The sequence below is a fragment of the Rhinoderma darwinii genome, chromosome 10 (genome assembly GCF_050947455.1).
Source record: "Rhinoderma darwinii isolate aRhiDar2 chromosome 10, aRhiDar2.hap1, whole genome shotgun sequence".
NCBI classification, from domain to species: Eukaryota; Metazoa; Chordata; class Amphibia; order Anura; family Rhinodermatidae; genus Rhinoderma; species Rhinoderma darwinii.
In genome coordinates, this window is record NC_134696.1 from 94,333,290 (window position 1) to 94,348,727 (window position 15,438).

The 15,438-nt window shown below is 44.4% G+C and overlaps 1 protein-coding gene across 1 annotated transcript; it reads left to right on the plus strand.

Moving 5' to 3' along the window:
- Positions 1-5,872: 5,872 nt before the first annotated feature.
- Positions 5,873-8,656, plus strand: LOC142661574 (sperm acrosome membrane-associated protein 6-like). Its single transcript, XM_075839000.1, has 8 exons — positions 5,873-6,115; positions 6,354-6,428; positions 6,522-6,599; positions 6,727-6,759; positions 6,869-6,946; positions 7,037-7,140; positions 7,267-7,426; positions 7,647-8,656. Exons 1-8 carry the CDS (start codon positions 5,905-5,907, stop codon positions 7,883-7,885), a joined length of 978 nt encoding a protein of 325 aa, XP_075695115.1. The 5' UTR covers positions 5,873-5,904; the 3' UTR covers positions 7,886-8,656.
- The last annotated feature ends 6,782 nt before the right edge of the window (positions 8,657-15,438 follow it).

Below are 15,438 nucleotides of genomic sequence, written 5' to 3' on the forward strand. Positions count from 1 at the left end.
TGAAACAAATTGTACTCCTCTGTCCTAAACAATATTGACAGGGACCCCATGGAGACGCAGGATGTGTTTAACAAACAAGGTAGCTAACGTCTTAGCATTGGGTAGTTTCTTGAGGGGCACAAAGTGGCACATCTTACTGAAGCGGTCTACTACAACCCACACCACCGACTTGCCTTGAGATGGAGGCAAATCGGTGATAAAATCCATGGAGATATGGGTCCAAGGTCTCTGGGGAATGGGCAAAGAACGTAGTAAGCCCGCTGGTCGGGACCTGGGAGTCTTGGACCTAGCACAAACCTCACAAGCGGCGACGTAGGCCTTAACGTCTTTAGGCAACCCAGGCCACCAATAGTTTCTGGCAATGAGGTGTTTGGTACCCAGGACGCCTGGATGACCAGATAGTGCGGAGTCATGATTTTCCCTAAGTACCCTTAGCCGGAATTGCAGGGGAACAAACAGCTTGTCCTCAGGAAGGTTCCCGGGAGCTGAACCTTGATCAGCCGCAATTTCAGAGACTAAATCAGAATCAATAGAAGAAATGATTATACCAGGAGGCAAAATACAAGCCGAATCTTCCTCCGAAGGAGGGCTGGCCATGAAGCCACGCGACAGTGCATCGGCCTTAATATTTTTAGACCCAGCCCTATAGGTAACCAAAAAGTTTAATCTGGTAAAAAATAGCGCCCATCGAGCTTGTCTCGGGTTTAGCCTCCGGGCAGATTCTAGGAAAACCAGATTCTTGTGGTCGGTAAGGACCGTTACCTGGTGCCTAGCCCCCTCCAGGAAGTGGCGCCACTCTTCAAATGCCCATTTAATGGCTAAGAGTTCGCGGTTGCCAATATCATAGTTACTCTCAGTGGGCGAAAACTTCCTGGAGAAGTAGGCACAGGGACGGAGATGGGTGAGGGACCTGGTAACCTGGGACAAGACAGCCCCCACTCCCACCTCGGATGCGTCAACCTCCACGATAAATGGCTCCATTTGGTTGGGCTGAACCAGCACCGGGGCCGAGCTAAAGCACTTCTTAAGGACCTCAAAAGCCTGGACAGCCTCAGGAGGCCAATGGAGGAGATCAGCACCTTTGCGAGTGAGGTCCGTAAGAGGCCTAGCGATGACCGAGAAGTTAGCAATAAATCTCCTGTAATAATTAGCGAACCCCAAGAAACACTGTAACGCCTTCAGGGAGGCAGGTTGGACCCATTCCGCCACAGACTGGACCTTGGCGGGGTCCATGCGGAATGCATAAGGAGTGAGGATTTGACCCAAAAATGGTATCTCCTGGACCCCAAACACACATTTTTCGGTTTTCGCAAACAGTTTGTTTTCCAGAAGGATCTGGAGCACCTTCCTGACATACTCAATGTGGGAGGACAAGTCCTTGGAAAACACCAGTATGTCATCAAGGTACACTACAAGAAATACCCCCAGGTAATCTCTTAAAATCTCATTTATGAAATTCTGGAAGACCGCGGGAGCATTACACAACCCAAAGGGCATGACGAGGTACTCGAAATGACCTTCGGGCGTGTTAAACGCAGTCTTCCACTCATCCCCCTCTTTGATGCGGATAAGGTTATATGCCCCCCGTAGATCAAACTTAAAGAACCATTGGGCCCCCTGAACCGGATTAAAGAGATCGGGAATCAAAGGAAGGGGATACTGGTTCCTTACAGTGACCTTATTCAAGTTACGGTAGTCAATGCATGGCCTAAGACCACCATCCTTCTTCCATACGAAGAAGAAGCCAGCACCTACCGGAGAAGTAGAGGGGCGAATGTAACCCTTGGCCAGACATTCTTGGATATACTCTCTCATGGCTTCACGTTCGGGACAAGAAAGATTAAATATCCTACCCTTAAGGAGCTTAGCTCCTGGTACCAATTCGATAGCGCAATCGTATTCTCTATGAGGAGGTAACACTTCGGAGGCCTCCTTAGAGAAAACATCAGCGAAGTCCTGAACAAACTCAGGTAGCGTGTTCAACTCCTCAGGGGGAGAAATAGAATTAACAGAAAAACATGACGTCAAGCATTCATTACCCGATTTGGTAAACTCCCCAGTATTCCAGTCAAACGTGGGATTATGCAACTGCAACCAGGGAAGGCCTAAAACCAAATCGGACGATAATCCCTGCATCAACAGTACAGAGCACTGCTCCAAATGCATGGAGCCAACAAGGAGTTCAAAAACAGGGGTATGCTGTGTAAAATAACCATTAGCAAGAGGAGTGGAGTCGATGCCCACTACCGGGACAGGTCTAGGCAAATCAATCAAAGGCATAGCTAGAGACATAGCAAATTCCACAGACATACTATTAGCAAAAGACCCTGAATCCACGAAGGCACTGCCGGTAGCAGACCTACCACCAAAAGAGACCTGAAAGGGAAGCAAGATTTTATTACGTTTCATATTTACGGGAAATACCTGTGCGCCCAAGCGACCTCCCCGATGATCACTTAGGCGCGGAAGTTTTCCGGCTGCTTATTCTTACGCCTAGGACAGGTGTTCACTTGATGCTTGTCATCCCCACAATAGAAGCAGAGACCATTCTTCCTGCGGCACTCTCTACGTTGTCGGGGGGACACGGAGGCCCCGAGTTGCATAGGTACCTCCGAGTCTTCCGTGGAAGAGTGAAGCAACGGGACCTCGGGAGGCATCATGGGGGAGTCAGAGGGGAAAACACAAAAACGTTCAAGTTGTCGTTCCCTGAGACGTCGGTCAAGTCGTACCGCTAAAGCCATAACCAGATCTAGGGAGTCAGAAGAGGGATAGCTAACTAGCAGGTCTTTCATGGCGTTCGACAGACCCAACCTAAACTGGCACCTTAAGGCAGGGTCATTCCACCGAGAAGCTACGCACCACTTCCTAAAGTCAGAACAATACTCCTCAACAGGCCTCTTACCCTGACGTAAGGTCACCAGCTGACTCTCGGCAAAGGCAGTCCTGTCAGTCTCGTCATAAATGAGTCCGAGAGCAGAAAAGAAAAGGTCAACGGAGGAAAGTTCAGGGGTGTCAGGAGCCAAGGAGAAGGCCCACTCTTGGGGCCCTTCCTGGAGCCGGGACATAATTATACCCACCCGCTGGCTCTCAGAACCTGAGGAGTAAGGCTTTAAGCGAAAGTAGAGCCTACAACTCTCCCGAAAGGAGAGAAAAGTCCTCCGGTCCCCTGAGAACCAGTCAGGCAACTTGAGGTGGGGTTCAAGAGGTGAGGTGAGGGGCACTACCATGGTAGCGTCAGGCTGGTTGACCCTCTGAGCCAGGGCCTGGACCTGTAGGGAGAGACCCTGCATTTGCTGAGCCAGGGTCTCAAGGGGGTCCATAGTAGTGTCAGGGACCAGGGTAGACTAGATATATGGGCTTGTGATTATGTAATGAAAGGGGGTAGGGAAACAGACCAGTGAGCCCTAATCTACCCGCCACTCTGTCCCTGCCTACTTGCAACGACCCGCCCTAAGCGACGGGGTACAACTGGGCGACAGTCCCTACGCTCAGTAAGTGCACGAGACAAACAGACAAGGGTACACAAAGCTAAGGGAAATGGGGCAGTTGCCCACGGCAACACCGTGAGCAACAAGAGTGGTGAACGAGCCGAGTCAAACCAGGAGTGTACGAGGTACCAAACGCAGAGCAGGAGAGTAGTCAGTAAGCCAGGGTCAGTATGGAGCAGGGTCAAATAGTTAGGAGCTGTAGCAGGGCCAGGAAACCACACGAGAAGAAACACAAGCAAAGGAGGAACAGGAAAGGCAGGTATAAATAGACAGAGGGCGGGAGCTAGCTCCGTCTGGCCAGGCTGCGATAGGCTCTCCCACTCCTAAGCCTGCCATCCTGAGTGGTGGAAGATGGAGTCAGTCTCAGAGACATACACTCAGGTGCAGACTGATTACCTATGGGCGTATACACAGAAGTTGTGCCTGGCAGATCCTTTACAGCCGATGTTGAAAGTAGAAGGTGGTCATAATAATGTGACTCGACTGTGTAAATAGTATTGGTGGTCTGTAGCCTGCATATTGTACATAGTGATGGGGGTCTCTATTCTGCATATAATATATGGTAATGGGGACTCTAGTCTGAATATAATACATAGTAATGGGGTCTCTAGTCTGCATATAATATATAGTAATGGGTTCTCTAGTCTGCATATAATGTATAGTAATGGGGGTCTCTAGTCTGCATATAATATATAGTAATGGGGTCTAGTCTGCATATAATATATAGTAGGGGGTCTCTAGTCTGCATATAGTATATAGTAATGGGGTCTTTAGCCTGTGTATAAAATATAGTAATGAGGGTCTATAGTTTTTATATAATTTATTTTTAAGGTGGGAGTGGGGTCTTCAGCCTGTCTGTAATATATAGAGGGAATTTGATATCACAGGAATCTCAGGATCAGAAACCAATAGTTTTACTTTCCTGGTGCCTCTAAATGATCGAACACATGCGATCACGACATTAAACCAACCTCATTAGTGGCCGTCTTTTATTGGCGGCTGAATATATAACCCAGTTACATCTGGCGCCTTTATACAGCAGGTGCAGGTAAACAGCATAAGATTTGCCAGCCTCTGCTGCCCTATTGTGATGTCACCCATCAGTCTGCACCAGAACTGTCTATTGTGATGTCATCGGGGTATAGAATGTGGCGCTGGGCACAGATCAGTCACTCATCAGCTGGATGTGACACGTGAGTACTGGATCATTACTATTCCTGTATCTGTGTCTGATATATAAGTGCCCCCTCCTCTATCCATACCCACTTTCCTCCAGGCCTTTTTAAGAATTAATGATCTCCATTACCGAGAGGTCTGGATCCATCCACAATGCAGAGCAGATATCTCCCCATCTCTATAGCAGAGGTTCTTCTAGGACTGGACTTGGCTGTAGGGCATGCTGGGACTTGCAGTTCTACATCACTTAGTGACTGAGCCGGACCCATTATATGATCAGTGCAGACACCATATCTCTGTATCTATATATGAGGAGCTCCTTTAGAAGTTCAGGTGTCTAAGAACATGATTTTTTTTACATTTTGCCCCATTCTTCACATACTTGCATTGTATCTTAGGCAGGTGATTATTTTGCCCATCACTTGTCCTGGCTGTGCTAAATATACTAGTCCTTCTCAATGAATTAGAATATCATGAAAAAGTTAATTTATTTCAGTAATTCAATTCAAAAAGGCAAACTCTTATATTCTATAGATTCATTACACACGGAGGGATCTATTTACAGCATTTTCCTCTTTTAACGTTGATGATTGTGGCCAATAGTGAAAACCCAAAATTTAGTGTTTCAGAAAATGTGAATATTATATAAGTCCAATTTCAAAAATGATTTTTAATACCGAAATGTTGTCCTACTGAAAAGTATGTACAGTATCTGCCCTCAATACTTGGTCGGGGCTCCTTTTGCATGAATTACTGTATCAATGAGGCGTGGCATGGGGGCGATCAGCCTGTGGCACTGCTGAGGTGTTATCAGTGCGGCGTGGCATGGGGGCGATCAGCCTGTGGCACTGCTGAGGTGTTATCAGTGCGGCGTGGCATGGAGGTGATCAGCCTGTGGCACTGCTGAGGTGTTACCAATGCGGCGTGGCATGGAGGCGATCAGCCTGTGGCACTGCTGAGGTGTTATCAATGCGGCGTGGTATGGGGCGATCAGCCTGTGGCACTGCTGAGGTGTTATCAATTCGGCGTGGCATGGGGCGATCAGCCTCTGGCACTGCTGAGGTGTTATCAATGCAGCGTGGCATGGGGCGATCAGCCTGTGGCACTGCTGAGGTATATAGTGAATAGATAGAAGGAACAGGCCACGGACAATGGATCCTATTCCCCTGCAGCAAAAATCTCATCACATTTCTCTGTTTTCTCAGGTTCGCAAGCTGAAGTGATTTTGTGACGAAACGTCATGCGATTCGTAACTTTTTACTATCTGCGGCTGCAGATAGTAATTCTTCTATGTGGAGCGGAGGTGGTGACATCTTGCCTCAACTGCTTCACTACTCCAGCAGACAGAGCCAGTATCTGCCAATATCCTGTCTCGCTGAAGAAGATGGAGGCCATAGACTGTCTCCAGAGGCTTCACAGGGGTTTCGAGCCCCTGACTGACACCGTGATAGGTAACTATTATCTGCTGCTATTTCTCATCACTCCTTCATCTTATACATAGAACATGTCATCTCAGTATTGAGCTATTGTCCTGCTAGACTGAAGCGTCACTTGTAGCATTAACAGCAGTCAGAGCAGGAAATCTCTTGTACATAATATTCACCCAGGAACCCCATCTCCATCATAGATCACTTTATACAATGTCTGCAGGACCCGGCATAAATCTCATGTGTCTTCTTCTCTTTACAGCCTTTTCCCAGATACAAAGGATCAGATTGTATCTGAAGGGCTTCGAAAAAGAAGTCAAACAAATCAGCGAATTATGTAAGTTCATTACATCTCAAATTTTTCTCGAATTTCTTTTAAATCGTCAAAATTCAATGTTTATCTCTTTCATTTTTCTCTAATTTCTTTTAGACTTTCCGCCATCTTGGGTGGAACAATTTGAAATTAAAATCGCTGAATTTGTTAAAGGCGTAAAAGACCGTGCCGCAAGTAAGTAGCTACAGATCCTGAGATACAGACAGTATATATGTTCTATATATTCTCCATCATCTCTTGTCTGCTCCCCCTCCCCCACACAACATAATTCAGCCTTAACCGTATCTGTTCCTTCCATTAGGTCATACAGCGGCAGAATGCAAACCTCCATGCGGTGAGTAATGTCATTAGACGGGATGATACGTGTGACCTCCGTTATGTACATGGGGGGTCTTCATTTACCTCAGACATGTGACCCCTCTCTCTCTGTGTTTTTTCCCCAGGCCTTCAGAAAGAGGCCCGAGTCTTTAAATGCAGCCGATGTGCCGAGGAGGATTGCCAGCTCCCCGTGACCTGTCCCAGTAAGTTTCTATCATCAATTTATAAATCTCATGTAAAGCTGTGAGTTTATAGTTGTGTTAGACCATTGTTTCCCTTCTCTGTCCTTTCAGTTGAGGAAATGCATGTGATAGAGCTGGAAAAGACCATCATCCACTGCGGGTCGTCCTTTCCCCTTCCGGACTATGCGACAGTCGTCTGGAAGTACGCCAAAAACGTAAGTATTCAGGTTACATTTATAACCATTATATTATAGTACAAAGACAAACCCATAATCCCCCCTCGTTCCTACTCCACATATGAGGAATGTCTTCTCTGATGTCATCAACGTTTTCATTTATAGATGAAGGCGACTGATTTAGGTTATTTCAAAGACATCTATAGTGGGGAAGACCTATTTGTGATGATTGAGCCTACACGAGCCAGCCACAAGGGGACTTATGCCTGCGAGGTCACGGATGAGGATGATGACATCATACTCCGCCAATTCTACTATCTGGATGGTAAGACTTCTGAAAGTTTTTAGTCTCTCAAATATTTTATTTTCTAGAATATTCTCATGTCACTTAAATGTATATACTAGATCAGCGACTCCTCCCGCCTCTGCACTGCTCTTACAGTAAAGAATTCTTTCTGATAATCTATGTCTGTCTATGATCCAGCGCTGTTTATACAGAAGACGACATTCTCATTATTTACTTCTATTTATCTTCTGTATTTCAGTGACACCGACTGATACAAGGGAAGCCTCCGAAGTAGAGCGATACTTCCGTCATGCTCTGGAATCAACAAAAATACCAGAGGAGGAGGAGGTAATTATTAAACATGTACCCTCTACCCTGGAAAAAATCCAAACATTCTTCCAGAGCTACATCCTCTATGCCATCTATGCCGGAGTCTGCTGCCTGATAGTGACATTATTGGTTGGAGCCCTGTGGCGTTATGCCCTCAGTGTGGACTAAAAAAAATAAATACAGAAACATCAAGAACCATCGTCCCGTCAGGGCATTATCATATGGAGTCAAAAACATCTGGAGTCAATAACAACAGACTCTCAAGAAAGACCATGGGTATTCCTCAAGCCTGGACACGAACCCTATCATCAAAGCAGCGCACCCAAAAGAGACCGTGAATAATGTTCAGGATGAAGATAAGGAGGTCACCACCTAATCAAATCTAACCTGCAGCAAAACCATCGCTGCAGGGGCACAGTGGGAACCCCTCAAACCTGGACAAGATCTTTATCACCGGTCAAAGCTGCGCACTCTGAAGGGACCTAGAAATGTTCAGGAAAGTGATGAGAAGAACAACACCCAAGTACTGAAACCTGCATCATAATATCTGTGCAGGCTTATTACCCAAACCCTACGGCTCAAAAACAAATAAAAAAAAGTAAGAGGCAAAGTGGGAACCCCTCAAGTCTGGACAAGACCCTTATCACTGGTCATTGTGGAGCGCCCTGAAGTGACCCGGAAATAATATTCAGGAACAAGAGGTGAAAAACACCCATTTACATCTAACCTGCAGCAGAACCAACGCTGCAGAGTCACAGTGGGAACCCTCAGGCCTGGATATGACCTTTATCACCGGTCATAGGCGGCGCACCCTAAAGAAACCTGTAAAAGATGTTCAGAAAAAAGAGGAGGATACCACCATATCACCCCTTATTTGCAGCATTATATCTCTGGCAGGGTTATTACATAACCCAATTCTTATCCTAATATCTATAAAATAAAAACGAAAAAACTTAAATTGTATTTTATTAAATAGCAAATTAAAGACCACCGAGTCTGGCGAATTAGGGGGCCAGGGAAGTACTCGGAAGCAGAGGCATAGCTAGGTGTTTAGCACAGGGAGGCAAAACATATCTGAGTGGACCTCAAACCAGTTGGCCCCCCCAACGCATGTAACACGCAGGATCAAGCTGTTACCGATCACATCTAAGGCTTCATTCACATTTGCATCAGGGTTCCGATCATGGGTTCCATCAGATATTTCCATCAGGGGAACCCATGAACGGAACCCGAATGGAAACCATAGCTTTCCGTTTGCATTACCATTAATTTCAATGGTAATGCTTCCGTTGCTAATGATCTCCGTTTGTCTGCATTCCGTAAGGCTATTGTAGTCTATTGAAATCAATGGTAATGCAAACGGAAAGCTATGGTTTCTGTTCATGGGTTCCCCTGATGGAAATATCTGACGGAACCCATGAACTGAACCCCGATGCAGATGTGAAGCCTAAATTCATAACTTAGATGTGAACGATAACCTAGGTGTCAGAGACACGCAGCACCCGCTGCCACTGAACCAGTCAGTCCCGACGGGCTTGACGTATTCAGGTCTAAACGCTAGATACAGCTGCTTTGTATACAGGACACAGAGCAGCTGTATCTCAAAAAGTTAAAGTAAGTTTTAATAAAGTTGCATATATATATAAAAAGGTGTACATAGACTTTAATCTTTTCTCTGACATCTCACAGGGGAGTTTGCATTGGAGCGTGCTGCAGACCTCTCTGAAACTGAATGAAAAAGTATATAACACCCATCATCCCTGTAAATACCAACCATCATCCCTGTTACTGTATATACCAGACATCATCCTTGTATATAAGGGGATGATGGCTGGTATATACAGGGATGATGGAGTTTATATACAGGGATGATGACTGGTATATACAGTGATGATGGTTGGCATATACAGGGATGATGGCTGGTATATACAGGGATGATGGCTGGTATATATATATATATATATATAGGGATGATGAGGGTTATATACATGGATGATTCCTGGTCCAGCCATCATCCCCATATATAACCCACACCTTTCCGGTATATACCAGCCATCATCACTGTATATAACCCCCATCATCCTTGTATATTAGCCTGGATGTTATATACAGGAATGATGGCTGATATATACAGGGATGATGGGGTTATATACGTAGATGATAGGGTTATATACATGGATGATGGGGGTTATATACATGGATAATGGGGGTTATATACAGGGATGATGTCTGGTATATACAGGGATGATGGTTGATATACAGGGATGATAGGAGTTATATACAGGGATGATGGGTAGTCCAGCCATCATCCCTGTATTAACCCCCATCATCCCGGTATATATCAGCCATTATTTTCGTATATAAACCTTATCATAACTGGACCCATCGGGGAGGGGTGCTTACTCTGCCCCTGGTGGGCAGCGGCAGCAGCAGGCCCTCGCTGGGGAGTGACGGAAACAGCGGGAGTGGTGGGCCCCACCATCTCAGTGGGCCCCACCTTCTCAGTGCGCCCCACCTTCTCAGTGCGCCCCGCCTTCTTGGCGGGCCCCACCTTCTCAGCGGGCCCCACCTTCTCAGCGGGCCCCTACCTTCTCAGCGGGCCCAGGGCCACGATCCCCCCTGCTAGCTACGCTACTGCTCGGAAGTCTTGGTCGTGCTCTTCTAACGACTGTCGGACATTTCTAGCCGTGTGACATGTCACATTTTGTTGCTGCAAGATTCCATCTGCCCCAGGGAAGACAAACAGTATGCATGAGTGTTTGTGATCTGCAGCGATAGATTCATACTCAAATCTGTTCAGAGCCGTCCACATGGATGAGTGGCCCAGAGAATGCCATGAAAACATTCCTCATAACGCTGCCGCCACCGGCTTGTGTTCCTCCAGCAATGGTTGCCGGGTGTTTGTTCTCTGATGTTTCTCGCCTGACAGCAACGTCCATCCGTTCTATGTAGCAGAAAACGTGACTCATCGGAGAAGACGACCTTTTGCCAATCATCGGTGGCCCAATTCTGATACTGCCGGCAAATTGAAGTATTTTCTTTCCAATGCACCTTTGTTACATAGGAGCAGTGACCATCCGTCGGGTTCGGAGCCCCATACACAGTCGGGTTCACTGAACTGTTGTTTTAGACACGTCTGGTAGCCCCTGGTTGATTTTCATGGTGAGCTGCTCCACTGTAGCGTATCGTTTGGCTCTCGCGCACCTTGGTAGCCGACGTTCACCTCCCACACCAATGGCGCGCCGTGCTCCGCAGTTTCCACGTCGGTTATTCCCAATGGTGTCATTTGTCCTCTCACGATACACTGTCACCACTGCAGCACGTGAACAGGTCACACAATGCGCTGTGTGAGAAATACCGCCACCCCGGGCCCGAAAGCCAATAATCAGCCCTTTTTAGAACGCTGATAAATCGCCCCTTTGACCCATTGCAACAACGAGTGATATGTCCTGTTTTTGTTTTATTACAGACAGTGTCAGCAATTACATTATGGATTTTCGTGCCAGAGAACAGTCATGGCTTTCACAGATTTCTAATGTTTTTAAGGATGAATCCATAGCCACAGGTGCTGGCAATCAGAGAAATTCTAGAGAAACCCAAATTGCCTTTAGAAATCTCATCCATAAAAGAATGAAAGTTTGGTGGAATCGTGCATTTTTACAAAACTATCTCCAACGCAATCTTATCCCTAGGGGATTACATATTCAGGTTTTCCCATCATTTCCCATAGATGATGAAAATTTTACATCTTTGTGGGAGGACAACTGCAACTCTTGTTCCCATCGTATGATGGAATTGTTGATTGACTTAAACAACAAATCGCTTGACAATATGGATAGCGAGTTGGAGGTAATTCAATCATTACTTAAATCAGAAATGTCAAAAGAAAGTCTTGAGAACTTTAATATGCAATTAGATCAACAATGCACTATATGATGTATCGTTGGAATCGGAAAACTCATGTCAATATAAGTCGTTCCTCCTCTATCTCATCCATGTCCTCAAGTAGTGATCATCATGAAATGACTCTACGCAGCACTGGTTGAAGATATACCACTACTAGACAAAAGCGGAAGGCAAATTACAATAACTCAGTATATCCTAAGAAAAGGACCAATAAGGGAATTGAACATAACTCCAGACACCAGGATAGTGGTTCCGGCCCGGGACAACAATACATGAAGGTGATTAATTTGTCTAAACACCTTTTGACCAGCAGTGATATTTCTCTGTTGGAAAAGGGTCTAACATTCTCTTCATAGGAAGAGTGTGGCGGAAAAAATATTTTTTAGATCAATTTGCTTTTAGTGTTTTATTAAAAAATGTTTTATTTATTTGTGTTTGTGTTTTACATTTTTTTTTTCTAACTTTTTCTTCACTATGGGGGCTGCCATTTTTTTTTTCATCTCTGTATGTGTCGATTAACATACAGAGATGGAATACGGCACATACATCCCCATAGAGACTATTCCGACGATATTGGTCGTGACGTGTTCCACCCAGACTTGGCATTAGACACTGTGAAAATAATTGAGAACATTTTAATTAAATGATCATAAAAATTACATATATTTTAAAACGGGGGAGGGGGGAAGCATTTGGGGGGGGTGAACTTACCCATTTTTCACTGTCCTTTCTTTATCACGGCATCCCAATCTTCAGGGTGGAGCGCCATAACCACCTGCGTCCATGCCTTCTCCTTCATGATGGTGTCCTTGTATTCTTTGCTTCTCTTATTCCAGATCACTAGGTGATCTTGGATCAATTGGATGAGGGTATCCACCTAAAGTTTGGTGAGGGCCATTATTAAACTTTGTTGTCTTGAAGATTCAGAAGAGGATGTGGCCGGCAATCTGGGGAATCCCCTTGATGCAAGATTTGTTTGTGGAGGAGGTGAGGTATTGTGAAGTTCTCTGTAGTTACCCCCCACATTTTAGTTCCTAATGGGGTTAAGTTTTAAATATATGGGTTGAAATAAGTTTCTAACATTTGGAAAACCAAACACCTTTAGCTTTTTCTCAGGCCTACTACTTCTATAGGGAGTTGTTGAGCTTCAGAAAACCATGGCAGCGCAACAACTGCCGATGGGTTGTGTCTGGTATTGCAGCTCAGCTTCATTGAAGTGATGGGGGCTGAACTGCAATACCATACACAACCTGTGGACAGGTGTGGCAATGTTTTTGGAAGAATGAAGACATGCTTTTCTAATTCTGTACAACTCCTTTTGCCAGTCCTGCTAGTCATATCTGGGTCCAAGCTCAGGAGATTTTTCTCTTTGGAGTAATGGTGGTATCGGGGCAAGAACCGGCGCCAAAGCACGTTTCAATAAAAGGTGAGGTTATTCTCCTGTGACAAATCATCTTTAATGGTGTTGTCTGGTCTCATTTTAAAATACCCTGGTAATTAATTCTGACTGGTGATGGTGACCCCCTTGTTCCGGTTCATCTACCTAATATCTATCCATCCGTTTTATCAGCCAGAGCAGGGAACAGTTGCAAAGTGCGTCTCTAGTTCTGTGAATTACGCACACTGTACATTGATTTGAATAGGAACAGTGTAATACTTTATTTGGCCTGTGGTGGCGCAGCATGAAAATTTAACATTTCCTCTCAGGTTCAAACACAGATTACGGCTGATCGCTGGTGGTCCCAGCAAGGAAACACCCTGTAATCATTTTATAATACAGGGACCATTGTAACTAAATATGTTATAAACTTTATAGTGAAAAGTCGGTGTAGACATAGAGTATTTTTCTTGCATGAATCTTTGATGGGTTTTCTGTAGCAATCGGCTGATGGTTGGCCACATAGAACGGTTCTGGTATTTGCTCTGGATGCCACACAGCAGGTTCTGTAGAACATACATGAGCTGCTGAGTTTACTGTTCTGTAATCCAGACTGTGGGAATATATTAGATTAGCAGAACTGCATGTGGACACAATCCACCACAGTCACGTGTGTGCCAGAACGATTGTGTATTTAAAGGGAGGAATATATGGTAAGAATCTCATGGTTACCAGAGTGTTGTAGGTGTACAGCAATATCTATCTATCTATCTATCTATCTATCTATCTATCTATCTATCTATCTATCTATCTATCTATCTATCTATCTATCTATCTATCTATCTATCTATCTATCTATCTATCTCATATCTATCTATCTATCTATCTATCTATCTATCTATCTATCTATCTATCTATCTATCTATCTATCTATCTATCTATCTATCTATCTATCTATCTATCTATCTATCTATCTATCTCATATCTATCTATCTATCTATCTATCTATCTATCTATCTATCTATCTATCTATCTATCTATCTATCTATCTATCTATCTATCTATCTATCTATCTATCTATCTATCTATCTATCTATCTCATATCTATCTATCTATCTATCTATCTATCTATCTATCTATCTATCTATCTATCTATCTATCTATCTATCTATCTATCTATCTATCTATCTATCTATCTATCTATCTATCTATCTATCTATCTATCTCATATCTATCTATCTATCTATCTATCTATCTATCTATCTATCTATCTATCTATCTATCTATCTATCTATCTATCTATCTATCTATCTATCTATCTATCTATCTATCTATCTCATATCTATCTATCTATCTATCTATCTATCTATCTATCTATCTATCTATCTATCTATCTATCTATCTATCTATCTATCTATCTATCTATCTATCTATCTATCTATCTATCTATCTCATATCTATCTATCTATCTATCTATCTATCTATCTATCTATCTATCTATCTATCTATCTATCTATCTATCTATCTATCTATCTATCTATCTGTCTGTCTGTCTGTCTGTCTGTCTGTCTGTCTGTCTGTCTGTCTATCCATCCATCCATCCATCCATCCATCCATCCATCCATCCATCCATCTATCTATCTATCTATCTATCTATCTATCTATCTATCTATCTATCTATCTATCTATCTATCTATCTATCTATCTATCACCTATCTATCAGAGAATATCAACCATAAGAAACTGTGGGTATGCCACGTTAATAAAAATATGTACTGGCCTTGTATTGTGAATACTATTTTGCAGGCTGCCAGCTAGTAGGGGAAGGTGGCAGCGTAAGCGCGGGAGCAAGTAGACCCCAACGCTGATGCAGGTGTGTGCCAGAATGCTGGTAGGGGGAGACAGAGGGTAGTGTTTTAAAGGGCAGTGGGGACAGTGTACAGCCGGGCCGAGTGATGTGCCTGAGAATGGGGTTGAATTCAGGACTCTCTGCAGCCACTAGAGTTCCTCCACACCAAACTCCTCACCCCATGTCTTTATGGAGCTCGCTGCGTTCACTGGGGCACAGTCATGCTGGAACAGGACAGGGGCCTAACCACAAACAGTTCCCACACAGTTAGAAGCTACAGTTGTGTAACATGTCTTTGTATTTCTTAACATTACCCTTCACTAGAAATAAAGTGCCAAACCCTGAAAAACAAACCGGACCATTACCACTCGTCCACCAAATTTTACAGTGGGCGCTATGCATTCTTGTAGGTAGGGTTCTCCTGGCATCCGCCAAACCCAGATTACTCCATTATCAGACTGCCAGATAGTGAGACGTGATTCATCACTTCCGAGAACACGCGGCTCCAGAGTCCAGTGACGATCTGCTTTGTTCTGAAACTTCACGAACTGACTTGTAAAGGCGGCATCCCTTGTCAGTGCCACGTTT